Raw genomic sequence first — 23,013 nt, 5'->3', positions numbered from 1 at the left:
CTTTCCCTGCACGAACAACACGTTGGAGAGGTGGCCTAAGGCCTTTTGGCTGACATCTACCCTCCCCGCGTGAACTGACGCTTGCCCAGGTACCAGGCCAGCCTCCTCTGGATGAGCGGTTAGAGAAACCTTTGGTAGTCCCTGGACAGGGTCGTAGAGGAGGAGGGTGCGTGCGGAGGTGGGTTTCCTGCATTTCCTTCGGTGCAAGGAGCCCAGAATGCGGTCTGGGCTTGGGACAGGTTGTGTTAGGTCAGAGCTGGGCTCCAGACTGAGGATGACAATGGCTGCATCTGTGAAATGCTCCTTAGCTGGTATGTGAGATCCTCTTCGGGCAGAGCAGTGTGAGCACGCGGTGGTGTCTGTTTATCCCGTGTGCATGCTCCGTGGGGTTTGCTGGCGCTATGTCAGGGGACTCACGTACTCTGTGGACTTGATGTCAGCGTTGTGGTCGTTTTGAGACTGAGACTAGAAGTCCTGTCACTTTTATTTTACAGGCTTTTTGAAGCGTGTGGGGGTTTAAATCCCATTCAGAGAGCTGCTGACCTGGAGCAGTAAGTCTCTTTGGACTGCCTATGCCCCGTTGGCCTTGGGATGTATCTCACATTGTGTGCTCTTGTTTTCAGGTTCCTAACATGTCTGCATACATCAGGACTGCACAAACGTTTATTATTTTTGGAAGCAAAGTGGAGGAAAACTGTCACGCACAAGCGCTTTTGGAGCGGCTGTGCTTTGGCCTTCAATTCCGCACTCGAGGGGAGGCCTAACATGGAGGCCCTGTACCCGTCTATTGCAATTTCCTTTCACGCAGCACTGGGACACCTAGCCTTGGGTAATCTACAGTGTAAGGTGTTGCCTTCTTGGAAAGTCATAGAGGGAAACGTTAGTTGGAATAGCTCTGTATCGGTATCTGTTCACAGCGAAAGGACTGACAGTTCTGAGAAACAGAATGGGGTTTGGGTCCTGTGAACGCTTTAGAACCGAAGCAGTATGTAACGTGGTTGCATTTAATCTGCAAAACACGTAAGATTGGACTTTCTATCAAACAATTAACAGTTCCTTCCCATCTTTAATTAGGTGTCCTCACAGGTTCCTAAAGTAGAAGTGCTCCATTTGTTTTGGAGGTGGTAGACAATAGGAAAGGAATTGTGTGGCTGGATTTTCTGAAGCCACATGCTTAGTCTGAGATCAGTTAAGATCTTCAGTTTTAGGGTCTGTGGATCTTTGTAGGCATACAACCAAATAGCTTCAGCTGAAATCGCGGGTACCTCTCTGTCAAAGCTGGCAGTGGAAAAGCAGGAAACCTTTGAACATGAATGTGGCCAGTAACTCCTCAAGACCAGATACCTGGGGTGTCTCAGGAACAGAGAGCGTCTTGAGTTGCAGGAGTGCCTGGTAGTGCTGGTTAGGAATCTAAGCTGCTAACGTACATAAGGGTTAACCACAAAAATGTGGTTAGTTGTGGGACTGTTTTCTTCTTTGGTTTTATGATGACTTGTTATCCCATTTTGCACAAAGTTAATTGTGTTTGAAAGAGAAGATCTAATTAGGAGCCAATAACTGCATGAGGCTGGAGCTTGTGTTCTGTGTTTTCTCGTTCAGGACCTGAAGTCCAAGCAATTATCAGAGTCACCAAACGTCACAATTGCCAGCCCCAAGCTATGAAAAATCATGAGTCAGAAATCTTTTTTCTTCATGGCCCTAAATTACAAGACTGGATTAAAGTTCATGACAGGAAAATAAAATCAGCTAAGGAATAGAAACATGTTTCTTAAATACTTTTCTTATCCATCGACATGTTTCAAGATGGTAAAGCTTTCAGAAGAACGTCAAATATCCACAGGCTTGCAGTAAAACTGTGCAAAGCAGCAATGTGGAAGACTCCTCTTTGTTTGCTTTTAAGGTGAGAAATAGGTGTGTGATAGAAGCCCTTTCTCTGCCTCCTATTTGAAGCATGGCAATAAAGCGTTAACATATGAAAGGAACAGGAGGTTGATTAGGAGCTAGTCTGGACCTCATTATTTGGGTGTCCACACAACAAGCTGTTCCCATTGGTTCTGGCTGGAGTTGCATGTGTCCAGTTCCTCTGACAATCAGCCCCATTAAGAAGAGATGCCTTCTCCTTTGGGGTTTTTAGGTGATTCCCTTGAGGTTCCTAAATAGCACCATGCTCCTAGGTTTGACAAAAAAACCTAAGACTTCCATTTCCTCACTTTCTTTTTTCCTTGGCTCACAGAAATGTAACTCATGTAGAAATAGATGTAAATAACCGTCATCCCACCAGACAACTTATTATTTTAATTCTTTTGGCTTTCTACCCTTGGCATTCGTATCTTTTAAAATTCAGTTAATCTGCTATGGAAATGTAGGTGTCTCATAGACAAAACACGAACCTTCCTGTATTACTACTCTTATTTGAAAAACTAATAGAACATTTTCAGTGATGAATAATGCTTATAAAATAGTTTACAGAGATTCTGCCTCACTTCCTAAACATGTTAGCCCAAAGAGAGTACCAGACATGATCATAATTGGGAGGGAGGCAAATATTTTTTCATACAAGGTAAAAAGGTTTTTGATTGTCCTCCAAAGATGACTGCTTTGAAGTAATGAGTGGTGTGCCCTAGAGGAGAGAAAAAACAGAGTAGAGAGTGACTATTAGCTCTGACATGAAAGCAAACAGGTTTTGAACTGCACGTGTTTTTAGTCTGAGAAGTGAAATATGATCTCTCGTGCTTTTAGAGCGCTCTGCTACACATTTTACTTTTGTCCTGGGTCATTGAACTGGATCATACTCAATTATTTAGAGAAACCTCAGTAATTTTGATTTAGCCTTAATAGTGTTTAATGGAAACGCTTCCATTTTCTGAAGGTTATTGAGATCCTTGAAGCTTAATGGTCAAGATCTTAAAGAGGAGCCGTCACCAGCTTCCAGCCCTGATGTTTCCCAGCCAGAGCTATCTTTAGAACTGAGGATTGTCCATTTAGATGTTGGGGTTTTTTCCCAGAGATTTATTGAAAATATGATATCTGTTCCTGACTGTGTGGCAGAGCTGAACACACGTAGCTTGAGTCCAGTTGAACCATTAAACCATCCAGAAAGCCTTGGATGTCAGTTCTCAGTAACTGCTGGTTTTACCTTGCTTCCAGGGGGAAAAGGTGCTTTCTCCTGATACGGATTCAAACCATCCAGTTAACTATAAGTAGAGTTTTCAAATCAAATAATTCTTTCATAGTGTGTCTTCAACCTTTCTTTAACATTGAATCTCCTTTCACATGAAACCCCCAATGAAATGGGCTTTTTTTCTGGTAGTTATCGAGTGCAGTTTTACTGGTGAACTCTTGAAGGCAGAGACTGTCTGCCCCTTGACAGTTGCACAGGACCTAGATCTGTGCAGTCCTGATCACAGGTAACGTCTCTGTGCTGTTGTAAAATAAAAATACTTGGTGTTCTTCTAGCACCTATACCTTGGTATTTTCCTTTGTGTGAATCCCAAGTGATTTGCTACATCAGTGCTTTAACAAACACTAATGTCAGTAATAGATCTTTTAAAGGTCTTCATTTTCATTTCAAGCTGCAAAATGAAATTAAATATGAATACAGACTGCCTCCCCCCCAGTTGATCTAACACTGGGCATCTTGACTTCTCAGCTGACCGGTCTGGGTAAGAGCTACAGCAGAAATACAGTGCCTTTTAACTCCCTGAGATGCCTATCTCTTAGCAGCGCTGACGTTCTAATATAACCATGGCAGGGCTGCTATAAATAAGAATGTGTAATAAATATGCCAGACGTGCAGTGAAGTTGCAAGCTTCGGATGTCCACAGCCTTGTGGTAGAAAGAAAAATGGGGATATGCTGAAAGAACGTACTGAAGTCATACATCAGCAATGGAAGAAATGCATCAGCACAGATAACTTGGATGCATGTAGCGATTAAGGAATGCCCAGGAATAAAGCATAAGTTGTACTTAACTACTGAGGCATTAGCTTGATTGTGATTATAAAGGAAATATTTAATTGGGCTTGCTTCCTACTCTTCTGTTCTATGAAACAATTTGTTTCTTAGTACTAAGGGTACTTCCTTGGTCCCAGTGACATATGAACTGTTTTATTATGGAGACCTTTGTGCAACCCTGAAAATGAAGAAGTGAAATATTAAGGCTTTTAGTACTTTTTGTTCTGACAGGAGATGGAATTCTTCCATCTCGACTGCAGTGGTTGTTGCATGCTTGGGGTTGATGGATGATGTATTGAAGATCAGGTGAGGCAGGTGGAAGGGAGAGCTTGGCTGTAGCACAGCGCTGTCCTTATTATCCTTGCCTGGTGTCCCATGAGTGTACTGGGATTTGTCACGTGAAGTCCCTTATTTGCAGTGCAGCTGTATCTGGAGAGGCTACAATCGTTGGCATTTGAAGACAGGATGTCAGATGGGGATTGAGAATTAAACACACCTCTTCCATAAGATGCACAAACTGGTACCCTTTGGACAAAGCAAATTTGGATGTCTCCTCTGCAATATTTGCTTCTTAGCTGGTATGCAGGTACGGCTGGGTATCGCATCTTCTCAGTGTGCATTTCTCCGTGATATCGCATGCTATAACTTGGTAATGGAATTGGTTTCAAACTGGGCAGATCTGTGATTAGCTGGGTAAAGCAACAGCAGCCGGAGATCGTGAGCATCTGATTGCTTCTTTATCATCCTCCTCTTTTCACTGGTTCTTATTTTCTTCAGCCTCATGAATTCAATTCCCTGCTCACAGTTTCCATGAAAACAAAGTATTTAGCTGCAGTATTTCTTCCTGTGTAAGGAAAATCTCATCTGCTAAATAAACCCCATAAATAATCCTTCCACAGGCCTTCTTTTCTCTGCTTACCACCCTTCCAGCCCCATCCCTGGAGCTCTCTTACTTCACACTCCATTAAGTCATGTCACGATTTTCATAAAGGCATAAAAGGAGGAAACTGAACTTGTTCACCTGGCTCTGCAAGAAGTCACCTTGTTCAAGTCACAAAGAAGTGTCATTTTCCAAAGCTCGCTGGGGACCGTGATTATTGGGACTGTAAATCAATAACATGTCTGCACTTAATTAGATTCAGCGGTGGATACTGCAGGGGATGTTCCTCAAAACTGGCTGGAGTTAATGAATTTTTAGATGGCTGCTGTCAGCTGAACCATACAAGAGAATTACCTGTGCCTTGTGGATTTCTTCCAAGCGCAGTGCTGCTCTTCCAATCTGTACGTAACGAATATCTGCAGCTTTGTGTAGTCAGTTTTTGTATGTGTATATTCCGAGTGTCGTGACAATGGGCAGGCTCAGGACCATGTTGTACTGTGCTCAGAAAGCTTACGGTATTATTTTATAAGGGCCTGTAATGACAGGACAAGGGTAACGGGTTTAAACTGGAAGCGGGAGATTTAGATTGGACATCAGGAAGAAGTTCTTCCTGGAGAGGGTGGGGAGCACTGGGACAGGTTGCCCAGAGAAGCTGTGGATGCCCCATCCCTGGAAGTGTCCAAGGCCAGGCTGGATGAGGCTTGGAGCAACCTGGGCTAGTGGAAGGGGTCCCCTGGGTGGTCTTTAAGGTCCCTTCCAACCCAAACCATTCTGTGATTCTATGATTTAGCCATGTTTCTGCATAGGTATAAATACAAGCGTGGCTGTGTGTGTACAAAGCACCTGTTTGTACACAAAACTACCTGTTGATGTCCTTCTGATGTTATCAGTTCCTCCAGAAACAGCTAAATCGTCATCTCTCTTTGTCTTTAGAGTGTCAGATTCCAAGAAGGGAAAAATGGTTCATTTTCTTTGAAGTAGGTAAATAGCTTCATTTTCCCATCCCCAAGGTTCTTCTGTTTTGTGTGTTATCTTTTTAGGCAGTGATCTGAGTTCTGCATTCTGGAGTCTGCAGCTCCAGGGAGAATACCTATTTTTTGGTTTCTCCAAAACAAAGAAAAGTGGGTTTGCAAAAACCTGATTTACCTAACACTCTAGTTCTCTGTCAAGATTATTTTTTCTCACCCCCAGCTCTACCATGTGTTCTTGGTGTTGTCTCCATTGCAGGCAGGTTGGGTTTTGCACGCATGCCTGTGAGCGTGGTTGTAATGCATCATCCGTATTGATTTCAGCTGACTGAAGATGTGTGCTGATGCACTGTGGAAGTGGGGAGGAGGAGTGTTTGTGCACACCATACCCTTTTGTGTGCTCAGAGAAAATTTCTTGTTTCTGACACCGTCCCGCGGAACAGAAGGAGGGGGGTATGTTATATTTGGGGTAGATGAGTCAGTTCAGTTTGTTTTCACCTGTTCCAACAAGCCTACAGGATGCATGCCGAGAGCCATAGAGTATTGATTTAAATCCGAGAGCTGGCCAAGAAACAATGCTAATTCCCTTGCAGATTACCAGAATGCACGAAGTGTAAGGAGCCTAACTGCGAAGCGAAGGGCTTCCTGCAGATGTGGATGTTTCCAGGAACAAGAGTTCGTAAACACTGGTTTACTTCCCTGCACAAAGTGAGCTTTTACTGTTTCGATACGATGCTTAGAAAACAGAAATCTCATTTTTGTGGATGGTTTAGAACAGAAGAGGAAGAGGAGAGGTAAGAGCTAAGGAGACATCCTCAGACGCCTTGTGTTTGCTCTCTGTAAAGCCATCTGAGCACCGTCAGGGTCCTCTCGTGTCTTCGAAAGATTCTGCAGCTTGAGGCAATTCTTCTGCAGGTTTGGGGACGTGTTAAAGTTTCCTTCTTGGCTGAGCTCGGCTGCGTGCGTGCAGGAGTGTGGTTGTGGGTGATGTTGATAAGGTACAATGAGATCAGTGCCTGCCTTTGGGCACACGGTAAACAAAAAGCCTCCTCGACTCTTCTGGGCAGCTGACCTCTTTAACTAATGTGCTGTGAAGCTCTCGTGCCGCTCGCCGTGTTGGAGGGATGCCGTCCTGCTGTCGCACGCTGCGGAGGTGACATCTGCACGGTCCCCGGGGTTGGAATAGGAGGGCGTCTGTTACAAGATGCACTGCCCTCCTCAAATGTTGCACGGTTCAACTGGATAAAAGCCGCTGCAAGCTGATTCAGATTAGGTCAGAATGTGAACGTAAAGCCAGTTTGGCCATTCTCAGGTAATTCCCTTGTATGAAGGAGCCTGGAGAGAAGAGGTGGAGACAGACAGTACTGCTGGCCTTAGTCTGGGTGGAGCAGAGGAGACTGAAGTGACGTGAAGGTCACACAGGCTGACACACACAACTGGACATGGGGCATTCATCTCTCATCCCAGAGAACATAGCTTCTGAAGCAACCCAGCAGCTAATTCCAGTGTCTCTCCCCTTGGAATAACCACTACATGTGTATTACAGTCAGCAGGGACTGATGTGTGCCGAGTCCTTGTGCTGAGAAATGTCACGACGGAATAATTAAATATTAGGGCTTTGGGGACAGTCGCTGTGGAAATTGCCCTCCATGGCAGCTGCAACATTTATTAATAATTAAAGCTGTGCCTGCTGTGCTTTTCACTAAATTTGTTTCATTAATATTTTATTGTTTTAAAGAAGAAAAAAAAACCCACAGTGAAGGTGGGAAGAGAGCCTGTTTCCTAAGCAACAGCAATGCACTTCATTGCAGTTATTTTTAAAGGCAGGTTGCTTCATTTAAGATTTGGAACCAATTATTGCTGCATTGCTTCAGGCACCCGGAATGCTGCTTTTCTTTTTTCATTTGCTTTATTTCTAATTGAAAGACAGAGCAAAACAGTAGGTGGGTTAAGAGTTGTTGTGATGGTTGCTAGACAGGATCCGTGACTGTGATGTGAAGAGCATCCCCATGCTGTCATCGCTCTTTGTTCTTCCCATGCCGCTCTACCTGGCCTTGCAAAACCCCACGGGCAGCCACCCAGTGCTCGCCCCCGCCGCTGTGTTGGATGCACAGATGCTTCCTCTTCCCCTGAGCAAGAGCAGCCTTGCTCACAGAGATGTCGTCAGCATGGGGCTCCCACGGGTGCCAGGCCACAGGCACTGCCTTTGCCACCCACAGACATCCTTTGATGGCAGCGGCTGTTCCTGGTGTGAGCTGACTGCTGAGAGGGGTCAAGGAGGGACATGCCCCTGGGTGCCGGCCCTCCTTTCAGGGAATAGTGCCATGCCTGGGCTTTTGTGCACAATGAGGGTGGTCAGAGCGGTCCGGTATGGGAACAGGCTGCCCAGGGAAGCGGTGGAACCCTGGAGGTGTTTAAGCAACATGTAGATGTGGCGCTGGAGGACATGGTCTAGTGGGTACGGTAGTGTTGGGCTGGTGATTGGACTGGATGATCTTACAGGTCTTTTCCAACCTTAGTGATTCTGTGATGGGTGAAAAAGCAGGGTGGGGTTGTCTTCTGAGCGGTAGTTGTGGGTACAGCAGCCTGGGAAGCAGTGCCAGCCATGCTGCTCAGCAGCCTTGTTCGATGCAGTCAAGCCCATGGCCGAAGAGCAGGGGTCTGTAAAAGCTGAGGCCATCGGCACGGTTACGCTGTTGCCATACAACATCTCACTGAGTCTGGGTTTTGCTTCTCCCGAGCTAGGGCTTCTCTGGGTTCAGCCCGGGCAAGACCCTCTTTGCAAACAGCAGTGAGAGATACCAGGACAACTACTGCGGTGTAGCCTGGGACCGGCTGCACAAAGCCCTAATCCTGGAAGGGTTACTGGGGTTCCGTTCATGAGGATATGATGGAGAAACGCAGTGACTCGCATCTTGCAAGGGGACAAGGCTGAATAGTCTTTCTTCTCTGCTTCCAGATAAATCTGCTTCCAGGTAAAATGCTGATAAGTGTCTTGATCCTCAGTTCCTGTTGATGTCTTTTCAGTATTCAGGAATGCTGTTGTCTCACTGCAAAAAGTGGGATAAATCTATACATATTTTCTTCTTTTTATAGTCTTATCTATGTGTGTTTGACTGTCTCTCAGTATGTTTATACTGTGCTCAATGTATTAGACTAAGGTCCCATTGCAGAAAGTAATAACCATTTAAAAACTAAATTAGGATACCCTGTTCATCCATCCGACAGTTTGTTGGTGCTGTTTCAAGTGAAACTGAAAGGTAAAGAGCATTAAATGAGGGATCACAAAGAAAAGTGAATCACACTGTTTTTTCAGAGAGGTAGTGGGTGTGAAAGTGTATGAATACCTTGTACCACTCCGTGAGGACTTTTTGGGGTTACAGTGACATGGAAGTAACACGGATGGGTCAGTATTTCTTTTGTCCACTTCCAGCACAACGGCAACTTTGCGCGTTTGCTCTGGAAACAGAGAGTGTGTGGATTTGTGTAGCACAAGCTTTTGTGCTGAAGACATCAGTTGAATGCCATGAATGCTCAAATGCTCTTCTTTATGAAAAATAAATAAATAAATAGAACACGGCAACAAAACTAAAGAAAAAAACAAGTACTCCATTATTGGTAAGTACAGGAGGTATAATTTCATTTATACCAGCTGTACTGCTTTCCTCAGGGCTTGCCAATCTTCCGAGTTACTCAGTCAGTGGAGGATGGCTCTGTGTCTGTAGGGTTTTCCTGTGTTTAGTTGAATTGTCCCTGTTGTTGGAGTGTTGGAAGAAGCTGGTCATGGCACAGCGCATCACGATCCTGTGCTTTTGGCGTGCTTGCCAACAGCATTTACATGACATGTCTCAGATTAGGCGGCTTGAGGAGAGACTGTTAAGATGGTACATGTTCGTTGTTTCATTTTAAGTTGAAATTGGAGTTTTGGCTGTGGTAGTTCTCATGTAGGTTGTGCAGTAAGGGAGTATATCAACCTTATTCTGAAGAATTTGCAGTCTAAATAAATTTAGGACTAAGAAGGAGGAGAAGAGAGAATGTTGACTTGTTGGATTCAGTGTATATAATTAGAAGACTTGGATTTGCTAACTCAAGTTAGTTGTATCTCAGTAAAAATCATTAAAAATGAACAGTCCCAAATCCCCAGGCCAGCATGGACTTTGGGGATTCTGGCTGTCTCATAGGGAAATTAAGGCTTTCTACAGAAATTTTCTTTTCTGTCAGATTTTATCCAATGTTACTTAGCTTAAAAACAGAGCTGCCTTCACAGTTGAAAGCAAAATAGTGGCATGGTTATCCCACAGCGCATTTCCAATTTGTTTTTCTAGCGCTGTTTTCTGCACTCTGAGAGCAAATGGTTGTGCTTTCTGAATGCCCATTAGGTTAATTTGTGTCATGAGAGATAGCAGGAAGCCAATTAGAGTTTTCTTTTTTTCCAATGTGATAATATACAAAATGTGAAGTTATTCATACCTCAAATGCTTCTCAATTTTTTTTTTATTCATCCAGCAGGTCGTTTTTCAGCCTTGCAAAGCAAAGAAAGAGGGTAGCAGTGCTGGAGCTGAGGGGGATGTCTTTACTAACGCTGCTCAATGCAGACACGTCCCCTGGTCCCCTGCCTGCGGCAGCTTCTAGGCTGGCTAAACACAGGAGGTGTTTCTGCATGCCGTTCAGTCTTGCCTGGGACTCAGGCTAGTTTGCAGGGGCTGAACAGCGAGGATAGGTCTTTTTTCAGATGCAGGGTTTCAGGTATTAGGGGATTTGGAGGTGGTAAACAGGGGGAGTCTTCAGGAACGGCTCAGCACCTGACAGTATTGGGCTTAAAGCACAACAAAACACTGCCTTCGTTCAGAATTAGATGTCGAAGCTTGGGAGAGATGCAGTGTGTATCAGAGCAGATGGAATACCATTTGTTACTCGTAACGAAAATTTAATGTGGCAATTCTAACTGCACTTTACCGTGGGACTGCCTGCTGTCGTTAAACACAGGAGGGCACGGCCCGGGTGCTGGACTCAAACCCTTCTGCAAGGGCTGGCATGCCTGCACGGGTTTCAGTGCCTGCACACCTTGCAGATGAAGTTGGGCTTTTCCCCTCCCCAAGAGTACGTTGGTCTGTCCTCCTTCGTACCTTTGCATGGGCAGTGTTGGCTGGGTGAGTCATCTGCAGTCTCGGTTTAAAAGCTGGTAGACAGGGAAGGCTCGGGTTTTATTTTGTTTGTTATTTGTATTTATCTTGTTCCTTTTTCCTGCAGCAGTTTGAATGAGAGCTGGTTAGATTTCGGAAGCAGTCTTGCGGGGCCGACAGAGCGCAGCGCGGCCCTTTGCTGGTGACCCTGGGAGCGTGTTACAGCAGGGCTTGCAAAAGGAACCTCGCAGCGGGATCTGTTGTAGCTGTAGGGCTGGCTGCATCTCTGTTCCCCCTCAGCCTCTAGTAGTGTTACATTTTCTTCTCAGTTCGTAGACCTTTTAGTCTTTCTGGCCAAAGCTAGATGATGGGCTCTGTTGAAGCTGGGCCTGTCTTTCCTGGCTTTATTGTCTTGCAGTGATCCCCAGTGCTTTGGGAGGGGTTTATCTTCCCTGGCATAATAATTCAGTTTCCTATTTGTTTTCCAGCAGCCCCTGTGGTTTTAGTCCAGCAAGCGTCCTAACAACTGGTTCATCTTCAGTACCTGTGATTGCAGAGTCACTTCACACCGGTGTCACGGGTGATGCTCTCTTTTCCCGAGGTCTGTCACTTTGTTCTCTAGCTCCTAACGGAGTGATGTCTGCGTTGCAGTCAATTCCTTAAAAGACCCAGTAGCTGATGGCTTTCCATGCTATGTGTCCAACCATGTCAAGAGGCCACAGTCGCTGAGTATGTGGGCATCTTACCCTGGAGATCTTTGTAACCGATGCGAAGACTTGAACAAGTCGTTCTTGTAGAAGCTTGTCCCTGGCGCTTGGAGAATTGTCTAGGCTGGAACGTGGATGCCCGCAACATTGCATCTGAGCTCCTTCCCAATCTTGTTAGCCATCGCAACAGTAACGTTTGCGTGTCTCGTGCTTTTTTCATAGTTTTCCCTTTGCCAAGGGAGAATGGAGTTCGTAAGGTGTGGGGTTGGTAGACTTTTTGGGTTATTTTCATACCTATTTCTTATGAGGAGTATCATAATGAAAGCATCTCACTTCCATTTGGGACATGAGTTAATATAAAAGAAATAAAAGGATTTGTTCTGCTTCTGCGAATCGAGTTCCTTTGGCACCAAAAGCTGTGTGGTCACTAGGTAGATTAAATGATAGACAGCAGTCGACTGCATGCCAGTAGCTGGTTAAATACAGCCATTTCTCCCATTCTGCGTTCGGGGGTTTGAACCTGAGCTCTGTATAACTTACACAAGACGTCTTCTTGCCAGTATCATTCTTCACAGGCTGGTGCTAAAATCCCTACATGATTTTGAAAATGAGTAGCACATAACAGGAAGGTATGACCTCCAATTAGTCCTTTTCCTTGCAACCACCAGACCATATGGAGAAATACAAGTGGGAGAAATGGATGCAGCGACTCGCAAAGATAAACAGGAGCCTCTGCTCAAAACAGATGACCGCTAAAAGCCCATTTCTAGCTCATTACATCTTGAGCTGGGGGACCTGGTTCTGCCATGAGGAGTGGAGAAGAGGTTTTGCCTTTGGTTTCATTTTCAGGAGAGAATAGGGAATTCTTTCACGGCGACGTGTAAAATGGGGTGAAAATACTGGGAGATATGAATCCTTTGGTTCATTTATATACTGACGTTACCTGTAACTGGCAAAGTGCTCGCTGTTGCAGATGAGACTCGTGCTTGCATCATCTGATTTTGCGATCTAGTCCGCTGTCTTCCCCCTCTCCTCTGTTCTCTTGACTCCACACCTGCCCAGTGGGTGCTAGCCATGGCATTCACTGAGAAGCGGACGTAAGGACAGCAGTACCCATGGCTTTATCTCCTTCCCTTTCTTGCAGGTGTTGTGGAAGCGTGTCTCCTGCACATGCTGAAGCGCAGGGCTGCTGGCTTCCTGCGGACTGACAAGGTGGCCGCGCTCTTCACCAAGGTGGGCAAGACGTATGCAGTAGCTGGAGACATATGCAAGAAGGTGCAGGAGCTGCAGCAGCAGGTGGAAAGCAGGTGAGGCTGAGGTCTGTTTATCAGCAAAAGTCATACGACGTGGGTGGAGAAGGGAGAGGATACAGAGACTGCTTGGTAAATGCCACGGGGTCTGTCTTGGCCACGCTTGTTAAAGCTTTGGCTCTACTGCCTGCAACCGTAAGGCAAATGTGTTTGATCAAGCTGACAGCTAGCAAAGGGACAGAGGCTGGGAATTGGGTCTTTGGTGTTTCCTTTTGCTTCTCAGTATAGCGGATCAGCACATCCAGCCCACACAAAGCAACAAAAGTGAATAATAACTGGTGATTTTAAAGAATGCTCATGGTCAGGGTATGGTGGACCAGTTTGGACTGTTGGTGGGAAGGAACGTGGGTGGGAAGAGGAACTGAAGAACAGACTTGCTGGTAAAGCTCTTTTGGCATGCTCCTTGCAGGGTGAACTCAAGAAGAGGTGGTCAGCAGTGAGACTGATTATAGGAAAGCAGTTAGGTACACACTGAGCCTGAGCACAGCTGAATTCATGCTGGAGTCAAGGACTTCGGATTGCTGAAAGTCCTGAACTTCTTGCTAACTGTGAGGAGTGCAATTAAAATTTACCGCATGGTTCTGCTGACTGAATCACAGTGCATGAGGCTGTGGGATGAGTGTCTTGTAAGCTCAGGACAGGAGCATTTTTTCTTGTTTGCAGGCAGTAGTGCAGTGGCACTCCTAAGCCCTAACTGGTCTTTGTACATTGCACGTACTTTTAGCCTCCTGATCAACTTGCTGTATGAAGGGCTTTGTGAAGAGAGCTTAACTTTGTTGCACTGAAGTCTTCAATTATTGACAGTTGTTTAAATTAGCACATATACTTAAATTTCTGTGTAATTTTCTGGCATTTATATTTATTAGACTTTTAATTACCATGCTTTGTTTGTAGTTTTTAACAGGTACATACCTATTTTTGATACATTTTTTAATTGTGTGCCTACTGATAGAGACTGGGATTTTATTAATGTTATTTTTTTAAATGTTAGGAAGAAGGGTGCTTTCCACTGAAAATTTGCCAGCCTTGCTCCTCAGTTTAGAGCCCATGCGAACCCTACTGTAGCCACCAGAGACCTTTGGCTGGGTCCTCTAACAGAACGGGGCAAATGAACTTGAATTCTGTGGTTTCTCTTGGAGAAATGTTGTGTTTCAGCTGTTAATAACTCCAGATTTTAAGTGCTGTGGAAGATAGGGACAGCAAAGTGACTCTGCTAGGAAGTACTGCAGGGGGTGGACTCGCTTCGTTGGAGATATAAAATGAGACAGAAGTGCTGTAGCGGTCTAATTGCTCCTGAGGCTGTGGCTTAAGAAAGCCCCTGTTTAGGATGCAATTAAACACATTCAAATTCCTGTGATGTCGGGGGTGTCGTGGATTGCTTGACTTGGGATTGTCACTGTGTGTGTGTTGCCTGGTAGAGGTGCTCTCGTGGCCTCACAAGGGACTGGGGGCTCTGTAAGTGCGGTGAGGAGTTACACCTCTCACTCAAACCAGCACCAGCTGCTGTATTTACTGTTTGTATCTGACCACTTTCCTGCAAGTGGTGGCATCTGAGTGCTGTCAAAGAGCAGGATCTTTGAGAACATGGATTTTCTACTGTATTGTTGAAGTCATCAGGGTTTCTCTCCTCATTAGGACACAACTGAACCTTCTTTTTCTGCTATTTTAAGGGGAAAATTTTCTAGGAAAGAGATGAAGAGGATTAGTCTTCCCCTGCCAGCCCCGTGCAGTGCAGGGGGAGCCAAGGCAGACCTGCAGTACACTGCAGAAGTAGGGAGCTCTCCCAGTGCTCAGCTTCAGAGCCCACCTTTCTCCTGCAGCTGCGTTATGCTGCCTGGAGCAGGAGAACGGAACCATCACAAGATGTCATCGTGCTGTGACAGGGCTGGCACAGCTTCAGCACCAGCTATACTATGGACACGTGGCTGAGTTGCGTTGTGTGGTTTAGGACGAGAGTATTTGGGGCAGGGGCCCGGCAGTGCCGTCGCGGGAGACTCGGTGTGGCTGGGACCACCTTATAAAATTGTGCATTGTGACTTGTTGCTGCAGGTTAGGTACGGGGTATGGGGAGTGTTGTCATCTTGTCTTATGTAAATCATGCTGCGGGCAAAGCTAGTGGGGAGGGAGGAAGGGAACACAAATTCACATTTTTGCTACTTTGCTAGGCAGCAGGAAGGAGAAAGGGAGAGAGAAAATCCATTTTCCTTTTGGTGTGTCACCTTTTAGAAACAGGAAATCTCTAGGCAGCACATTCTGCTTCAGAATGAGTCTCTATTTCCAAATCTGTTCAGGCCTTTCATTCTCTCAGCAGTGACAAGGGATAATTTGTCAGTGCCACTGAAGAAGGGCAGGGAGCATTGTTTCCAGTATGAAAATGTATTTTGGACACCAGTGCTCCATGGATGAGGTGGATGCTCACCATGGCAGGACACCCAGCATGGATAAAAGCATGTGTGTTGTGCCGAGAAGGCACAAAATGCTCCTTGGCGTGATGCAAACTGGAGCTCCAGCCATGTGAAGCTGTGCAGTGGCACGGCATACCGGCGTGTACAGAGAAAAGTACCATGCTGTTCATGCAGCCGAACACCTTCCCACAGCGTGCCTGGGGCCCTGCACGCTGCTGTCCCTCCTTGGCCTGGGGTCAAGTGGATGTTCTGGGCAGCAGGTAGCTCCACAGAGCGGAATGACAACATCCCACGTGCCTCAGAGACCACTGTGCTGAGCAGCCCTTGCTTGGGAAGGGATTCTGCTTTGTATAGCCAGCTTCCCATCCTGCCACGTAGAGGCAGCGTTCAGCTCCCCATGCCTGAGGTAGACCTGTTGCTGTGCTGGCTTATGCTGTAGGAACAAGCAGGGGGTCTTGGCTGTAAGCAAGCTCCCAGCTGGCTGTGGATGCTCATTTGCTGTAGTTCTAGTTTCTCAGTTTGATGTTGCTTATCTCTTGGTTGTCTTGTTGTCATTCTGTAGGTGGTAGGAGATAGGATCTCACTGCCAAGACACTAGCACAGACTGTGCTGTAGCTATATATGGTGCTTTACAGAGAGAATGAAAAGATGGGCCCGTGCCCAAGGATTGCCTGATGATGGTATGGCAGGAGGTCCTTGGAAAAGCTCTGGCGGTGTTATCTCAGATCCTACTCCATGCTTCTGGTCTCAGTGGGAGTATCTCATGAGGAAACAGCCCTGTGCCTTCTTGGGGTTAGGGCTAGCTTCAGCCTGAAGGTACCAGGCAGAGCTGTGAGACAAGAATCTTCTTTCTACCATCCTCCCAGTGGCTCTCCCCGCTCACTGTGAAGCGTTGATAAGAAGCAAACTGTTCATCAGGCACTACTTATTTTCTGCTACACTTCACGTTTTGTTGCTTTTTCATTCTTTTGGGGTGTAAGGTCTGCAGTGGATTTACAGGCCATTCATTCCAGCCTGGTACGTGGGAGTTTTGGAGGAGCTCCAGAAGCGGAGAAGATATTTTTGGTAGGTGGTTACCTAGCCCAAGATACCTAATACAGGCATGTTTGGGGGTTTTTTTAGAGCCTGTTTAGCATCTGTCTGTGAATTAGATAATCTTTACAGACTTCTCCTATTCATAACTCAGCACTGAGGCACCCTAAATCATTAGAGCCATGACTTTCAGAAAATCCCTGATGATGCACTGACTAAACCTCTGCACCCGAGTGTGAGTGAGTACTAACACCGTAATGTAGGCAGCTAGTATACAGATACACGTTTGTCATATACGTGCTGTGTATTCCAACACCTCTCCACGCAGCCTTTCTCTTGAGAGCTCCCTGTGAGAAGAGAGTGAATCCTGACTACTTTATCTCCTTTTGCAGGAAAAATCAGCCGAATGGGCAGGAGCCCCTCAAGAGGCAGGGATCAACCACGGGCAAAATGCCTGTCCTGACACCTCAGGCCATCAAGCACATTTGGGTTCGGACAGCATTGATTGAGAAAGTGCTGGACAAGATTGTGCAGTATATTGTTGATAACTGCAGGTAAGGGAAGAATCGGTTGGACTGTTGTGTTTAGGCATCTGCAACAAGGGTAGAGGATCAGAAGTCTTCTGCAAACATCTGTGATGCAGACTTCTGGTAAGAAAACAACCAGTTGCCTAGGCATTTAGAAAAGATGTACTCTTGTTTTGAAACATTGACAGTGTTTCACAAAAAAATGTTAACAGCCATACAGCTTTCCAGAAATCAGCTAAAAAACTAACTTGAAGTATATTAGGTGCCCAAATTCTAATGGAACCTAGACATTGGAGGAATAAAAATGCCTTCTAATAGGTCAGGAGTGCTTAATTCACTTACATTAGCTGAAAATAATCCTTTGGAACGTTAGGATGCCAGGGAAGAAAATGCCCTTTGTAGATGAAAGAAGGGGAAATTAATTTAGAACAGGAAGACTTAATGACATAAAGCCTTAGGGTCATGAAAACAGGTTCTTTGAATCAGGTTTCCTTTTTAGAAAAGTTGAGCTTTGTGTGAAGTTAATCTTCCCTTGCAAAAGCAGAGAAAAGCATCAATGCTTTATGGATGTAATCCTCAGGGTTCCTTTAAGAGGAAAAGCCAAGTCCTCTGTCCTATCATTGCTTCCTACTGTCCAGCATTAACTTTGGTTTCCCAAGAGTTGATTCTTAACTGTTACCCTTCCTACCCTCCCATAACTGATAAAGAAGAATTATGGGACACACTGGGGACCGTGTCCCAGGAGAAGAGACGGGTAGGAACCCTGAAGCTTGATGTTGGTCCCAGAAAGTTAACTCTGTACTCACTGCCATTGCAATTTGTTCGTAGTGCTGCTCTTGTAATTCTGTGCTGTGGGGACACATTCTTGGCAGTCCAAATGCGTTAGGATCGGTCCTTAATTGCAGGTCTGTGATTTTGAGAACCTGACTTAGAGACTAAAACGAACCTTTTCATAAGGCTTGTTCTCATGCTTTTTTGTGACACTGCTGCTCAAATGCTCGTGTTTTAAGTTCTGCAGCTCTTATGTTCTCGAGGAAGAGAAGGTGGTTTAGTGTTTGAGCCCCATCTAGTGGAGGAAGAGGCAGCCGAGGATAATGACAGGTTGAGAAATGTGGGTGTTTTGATTTCTTTGCAATGTGGTTTTATGCAAGACAACCACAGCCTTGCCTGACAGGCAAAGACAGCTTTGCCTGCTGTGATGGGAAGACTTTTGGGGGTCATTGCAAGAGCTACTGTTCGCAGTAGTTCATTGTTCTTAACAGTGTTTCAAGATTATTCCTCACAGATGGAAGAGATGTTTAAGAATGTGCGGATCTCATGGTCTCTGTGGAAAACTGACAAAATTGCTTGCAGAGAGCTATTGTTTGTCTCCATATTACATTAGTGCCCAAAGCCCCAAATCAAATATACTGGGTAAACACATTTAGCAAAAGGCAAGCTCCCGCCTCTCAAGAGCTCAGCTCAAAAATAGATGAGGCAGAATGAGCATACTGAGAAGAGGTGACTTGCCTGAGATTACACAGCTGATCATGGGCAGAATGTGGATCCAAAGTAGGGGTAGTGGTCAGCTCGTTAAATATAGAAGTCTGGAGTGTAGGCTTCTTGAACTTGGTCTAGGCTCCTTTCATGCTCCATGGAGATCTAGTCAATGTTATTGATATAGTATAGGAGATTGTCTAACTCGAAAGCAGCTGTCTAAAACAGGCTAAATGGATATCTGCATAGCTTTCTTACAGTCTATTTTAATGAATTTTAAAAGCAGTTCAAGACACACTATGTTGTAAAAGCTACCTGTGCCTGCAAACCCAACACGTGTTCTTGATGAGATCAGTAGGTGAGCCAGTCATTAGGGCATGAAGGCTTCAGTGATTTCTAGGTAATCCTGGCAACTGCTTGTCCTCTACCTGTCAAGTTCAGGAAATATATGGAGTTTTGATCCCTTTAGTCCTGCCTCTGGATGTTTAGATACACAGTTTGCTTATCAGCCTGTTGTGTAAGAGAATGTATTTGATAAAAATTCCAGCAACAGAATTTTGCTGATTGTGTTAGAACTGTAACTAAAACCAAGCTTGAAAACGTGTTCTGCTTCAGTGTGTGCACAGCACCCCAGATGTACAGCCTAGGTCCCATTTTTGACCCTGGTAAAACTCTTAGAACTCTAAACTCCTAAATTTCCCTCTTATATAGGTAAATGTTTGAATTTGCTCTTGAAATTCATGTTTAGCCTCAGTTTTTATTAAGTATGACATGTGACCTGGAACGTGATTTCAGTAGTCATGCTTCCCACTGCGCACACAGTCAGCCTCCGCTGAACTGCTGGGGGGCCACAGCAAACGCCAAAGGAGTTGTCAGGTTAATAGCAGTGTGTCTAGAGCTTCTCTGCCCTTTTTTGCTTCTTTTGGTGTACTTTTCTGGTAAGCAGTAACATGATGTTACTGTTACAGTAACATGAAGTCAGTGGACTCCCTCCATCCATCCATCCATCCATCCCTGGATGCCTTCAAGGCCAGGCTGGATGAGGCTTGGAGCAACCTAGTCTAGTGGAAGGTGTCCCTGCCCACGGCAGGGGGGTTGGAACTGGATGGTCCTTAAGGTCCCTTCCAACCCAAACCATTCTGTGATTCTGACTCATGCTACTAGGAGGCATAAGAGCTTTTAAATATAACAACCAGTGTTTTTAACTGGGCTCTGATCTTTTATGCCTAGTAAATATTATGAAAAAGAAGCTTTGCTGGCAGATCCTGTTTGTGGCCCAATACTGGCTTCTCTTCTAGGTGAGTTCTTGCAAAGTTCTTCTTATGTAAAAGAAAATAAATTGTTTCTTAAAACGTTATGAATTATGGCAGTGTTACAAAAGGTGATTTTTGTGTTTAGCATGTCATTTAAGTATTTGTAATATAGCAACAAAGAAGATGTTTTGTTGCTTGAGACAAGTAGAGGTTGGTCATCAGTGTTTATTAATAATTATTGGTTGGATCAGAGAACAGAATGGGAATGGCTTTTTGCTGAATGCTTACTAGCAGATTGTAACTACTGATGCTGCCGTGGCATGGTATTGTGTCCTACAGGCATATTTTATACAGCCCTAGATTATAGGACCTGATATATTGTTATAAGTATTGTCTATGTTATGGGCTGATCCTGTGGGATTGTTAAGTGTTTATTGGTATTCAGTTGGCTTGAGAAGGAAATCTCACTTTCTGTACTTGGCCAGGAGGATAAGACCAAATAAGTTTCTGAACAGACTCGATAGCTGTCTCTTTTGCGCTGTTTTCTCAGTGGGACCGTGTGCTCTGGAGTACACCAAGCTAAAAACAGCTGATCACTATTGGACAGACCCTTCGGCAGATGAGCTTGTTCAACGACACCGGATTCATGGAGTACACAGCCGCCAGGACTCCCCTTCGAAGCGCCCGGCCCTGGGAGTAGGTATTTACTGGGTAACTGCTTCTGAGCTAAGGCACAGGTTGATAATAAAAACAACCCCTGAGGGAGAGATCTGAATCTAGAATATCCTTTCTTTTCTCTTCTCTAATGGAGCCTCTATCACAGATTAGAAGTCCTTTTGGGCCCAAGTGTCCTCTTTGTAAATGCAAAAGTTTGAGATCCAGGGCTAAATTCTGTGGCTTTTGACACTTGTGATATGACCAAGTATCTCACAAGAAATTATGAGCTGCTTTGGTCGGGAGTGAGTCAGAGTCCAGGTCACTTCTTCGCAAGGTCTCCTGGCTCCAGAAGAAGTTCCACTCTACAGACTGGTCTAAAAGGAATTGTTCCTGTTTTATTGCCCTGCCGGTACAGTCATGCCTGTCCTACCTGGTCTGCCTTGTGTGTGTGCTAGATCCGGAAACGGCATTCAAGTGGGAGCACGTCAGAGGATCGCTTTGCTGCTTCGGCAAGAGAGTATGTGGAGTCTTTGCACCAGAATTCCCGAACACACCTTTTGTATGGGAAGAACAATGTGTTAGTCCAGCCGGTGAGTACACTGAGTCACTGCTGCCTGGCTGTGACTTGAGCTGTCGGTAGTTTAGGTAAGAATGTGAGTTAGGCTTGTCAGGTATTCGCGTAACGTCTTGTCCTCGGGAAGGTGCTGCCTTCCCCTTTGACTCTATTACGCTGAGGTAGATTAAGACATGACAAATGCTTTCTCTGCCTGACCAGTGTGAACTGTGAAGTGGGCCTGTAGGTAGGAACAAACATACTGGACTGTATTTCATAAAACCAGTATCTACTGGGGTTTTTTCCCCTCTTTCTAATAGCGAATACCAGTATGTTGGGTGTTAAGGTTTCCCTCAGCAGTTCCTAGGTCATGCCCTGCTTGGGAACTTGAGGCATACGGAGGCTGGAACATGACAATTATATTGTGCTCTTGAGTTACCGGGGTTGTCTGTTGCTTCTGTGAACAGAAAGATGACTTGGAGGCAATTCCTGGGTATCTCTCCCTTCATCAGTCAGCAGATACTTTGACATTAAAATGGACTCCAAATCAGCTGATGAATGGAACCCTTGGAGATTCAGAGCTGGAGAAAAGGTAGTCATTGCATTCAGGAGAAGGTCGGGAGCATTCCCAGTGTGTATTTCTTGTACACTTGGCAATGTGACATAAGTGTAACAAGGCTGATTTAACTGAAGGGCTTCTGAATAGTGGAATAGGCAGTGGACAGCTTGGGTTCTGTTCCTGTTTTGCCGCAGATTAAACAACTTTCCAAAGGTCCTGTAATGCACCTGGATGTAAGGCCTTTTCAGAAGGAAAACAAAAGCCCGCTTTTCCAGGTGTTTGGGGGGAAAAAGCTTAACATTACCTTCCATCATTACAAGTCTAGTACCTCCCTTTAGAGGGTCACAAATCACTTGGCAAGTATGGCTAATTTCAGCCTCAAAGGAGAGACCTGCAATGTCAAATGCTTAATCCACACCATTCTTTTTCTAAAACTTCATGTGTATTTTTTAATAGAACATTAATGAAGCCCTCCACCCTTGCTCTTATTGCTAAACTCTGTTGAGGCTGTTCTCAGAAGGGTTCAGAGCTGTTTCCAGTGTTTAATCTCTAAGCTTGAGCCCCAGTGGATTCACATGCTGCTGCCCATAAATCACATGCGCAAGACAGAACAGAACCTGCCTGTCCTGAAACCCAGCTACAAGAGCATCGCGAAGCCTGTGCCCTGGGCATTTTAAGTTTGGCCAGAGCATTGTTGTAACCTGGTGTGGGGCAGTGGGGGGAACGGGCAGTGGAGAGGGAAAGACTGGTGCCAGAGTTCCACTGTGGAGAACTAGTTCATTTGCTTGTTACTTGACTATTAATTTGCCTTAATTGACCATATTTAATAAGCAGTTATTAATTCAGTAGAGCTTTTTGTTATTGGGTGCTTGGAACCACAAGCACTCCTGAATATGGAAAAACCCTATTAGTGTTTACTGGGACTACGCATTAATAGTGCCACTCAGCCAGATCGTCTGCATTCACTGCCATCAGCAACGTAAGCATAAACCTTCTTCTTGGGGGGTTGCTCCCAGCGCCCCTTTCTGCCAGGTGAATGTTAATGCTGCTGTCATTTTACATGGTGCCTGTTAGGGCTTTATTGCAAAAGGAGGCAAACTGCTTTTCTTCTTCAGATGTCTTTGCTGAGAGGCCTGGTAAGAACTCTGCTGAGCGCTGCTCCGGTTGTCCGTCGCTTCCCATGTTGTTTTTCCTGTGTGCTTTGCTTTTTCTGAGCCTCTGTGCAGAGCAGCACTTAGGGGAACCTGCCAGCAGCAGGTATTAAACAGAGAAGCTTTGGCTTTGTAAGCGTGGGCCCCCATCCACTGACCTTTACGAAGAAAAGTCGTAGGGCAGGGAAGCAGGTCTGTCAGGCAGGTCTCTAGTGCAGTCATCCATGTGTAGAAAGGGAGCGCGTGTAACCAGAGCTGCTCTCTGTCACCCTCTGACCATCCAATGGTCAATGCAGGGGGAGGAATCTGGAACAAAATGTCCTTCCTTACCACAAGCCTTAAGTCAAAATCACAGACCAAGGACAAAGAACACTTAGAAAGTTTAGATTGAGTTACAGTTAGACTAAAAGACCTTTTGAACTAAGAGCCTGTTTTAGAAGACTGTGTATATTGTTTTAA

At 45.3% G+C, this 23,013-nt stretch overlaps 1 protein-coding gene across 1 annotated transcript in view; it reads left to right on the top strand.

The window, feature by feature from the left end:
• Positions 1–23,013, top strand: part of SGSM2 (small G protein signaling modulator 2) — a 58,860-nt gene that overhangs the window by 14,715 nt on the left and 21,132 nt on the right. Inside the window, exons 3-9 of the mRNA XM_010147801.1 lie at positions 12,776–12,938; positions 16,771–16,932; positions 19,612–19,679; positions 20,185–20,330; positions 20,747–20,881; positions 21,312–21,436; positions 22,315–22,382. Of these exons, the coding sequence (XP_010146103.1) occupies positions 12,776–12,938; positions 16,771–16,932; positions 19,612–19,679; positions 20,185–20,330; positions 20,747–20,881; positions 21,312–21,436; positions 22,315–22,382 (867 nt within the window). The remainder of the gene's footprint in view (positions 1–12,775; positions 12,939–16,770; positions 16,933–19,611; positions 19,680–20,184; positions 20,331–20,746; positions 20,882–21,311; positions 21,437–22,314; positions 22,383–23,013) is intronic.

The sequence above is a fragment of the Eurypyga helias genome, unplaced genomic scaffold (assembly GCF_000690775.1).
Source record: "Eurypyga helias isolate BGI_N326 unplaced genomic scaffold, ASM69077v1 scaffold26622, whole genome shotgun sequence".
NCBI lineage: Eukaryota > Metazoa > Chordata > Aves > Eurypygiformes > Eurypygidae > Eurypyga > Eurypyga helias.
The sequence above is the reverse complement of the archived record's forward strand: the minus strand, read 5'-3'. Positions and strand labels throughout refer to the sequence as shown.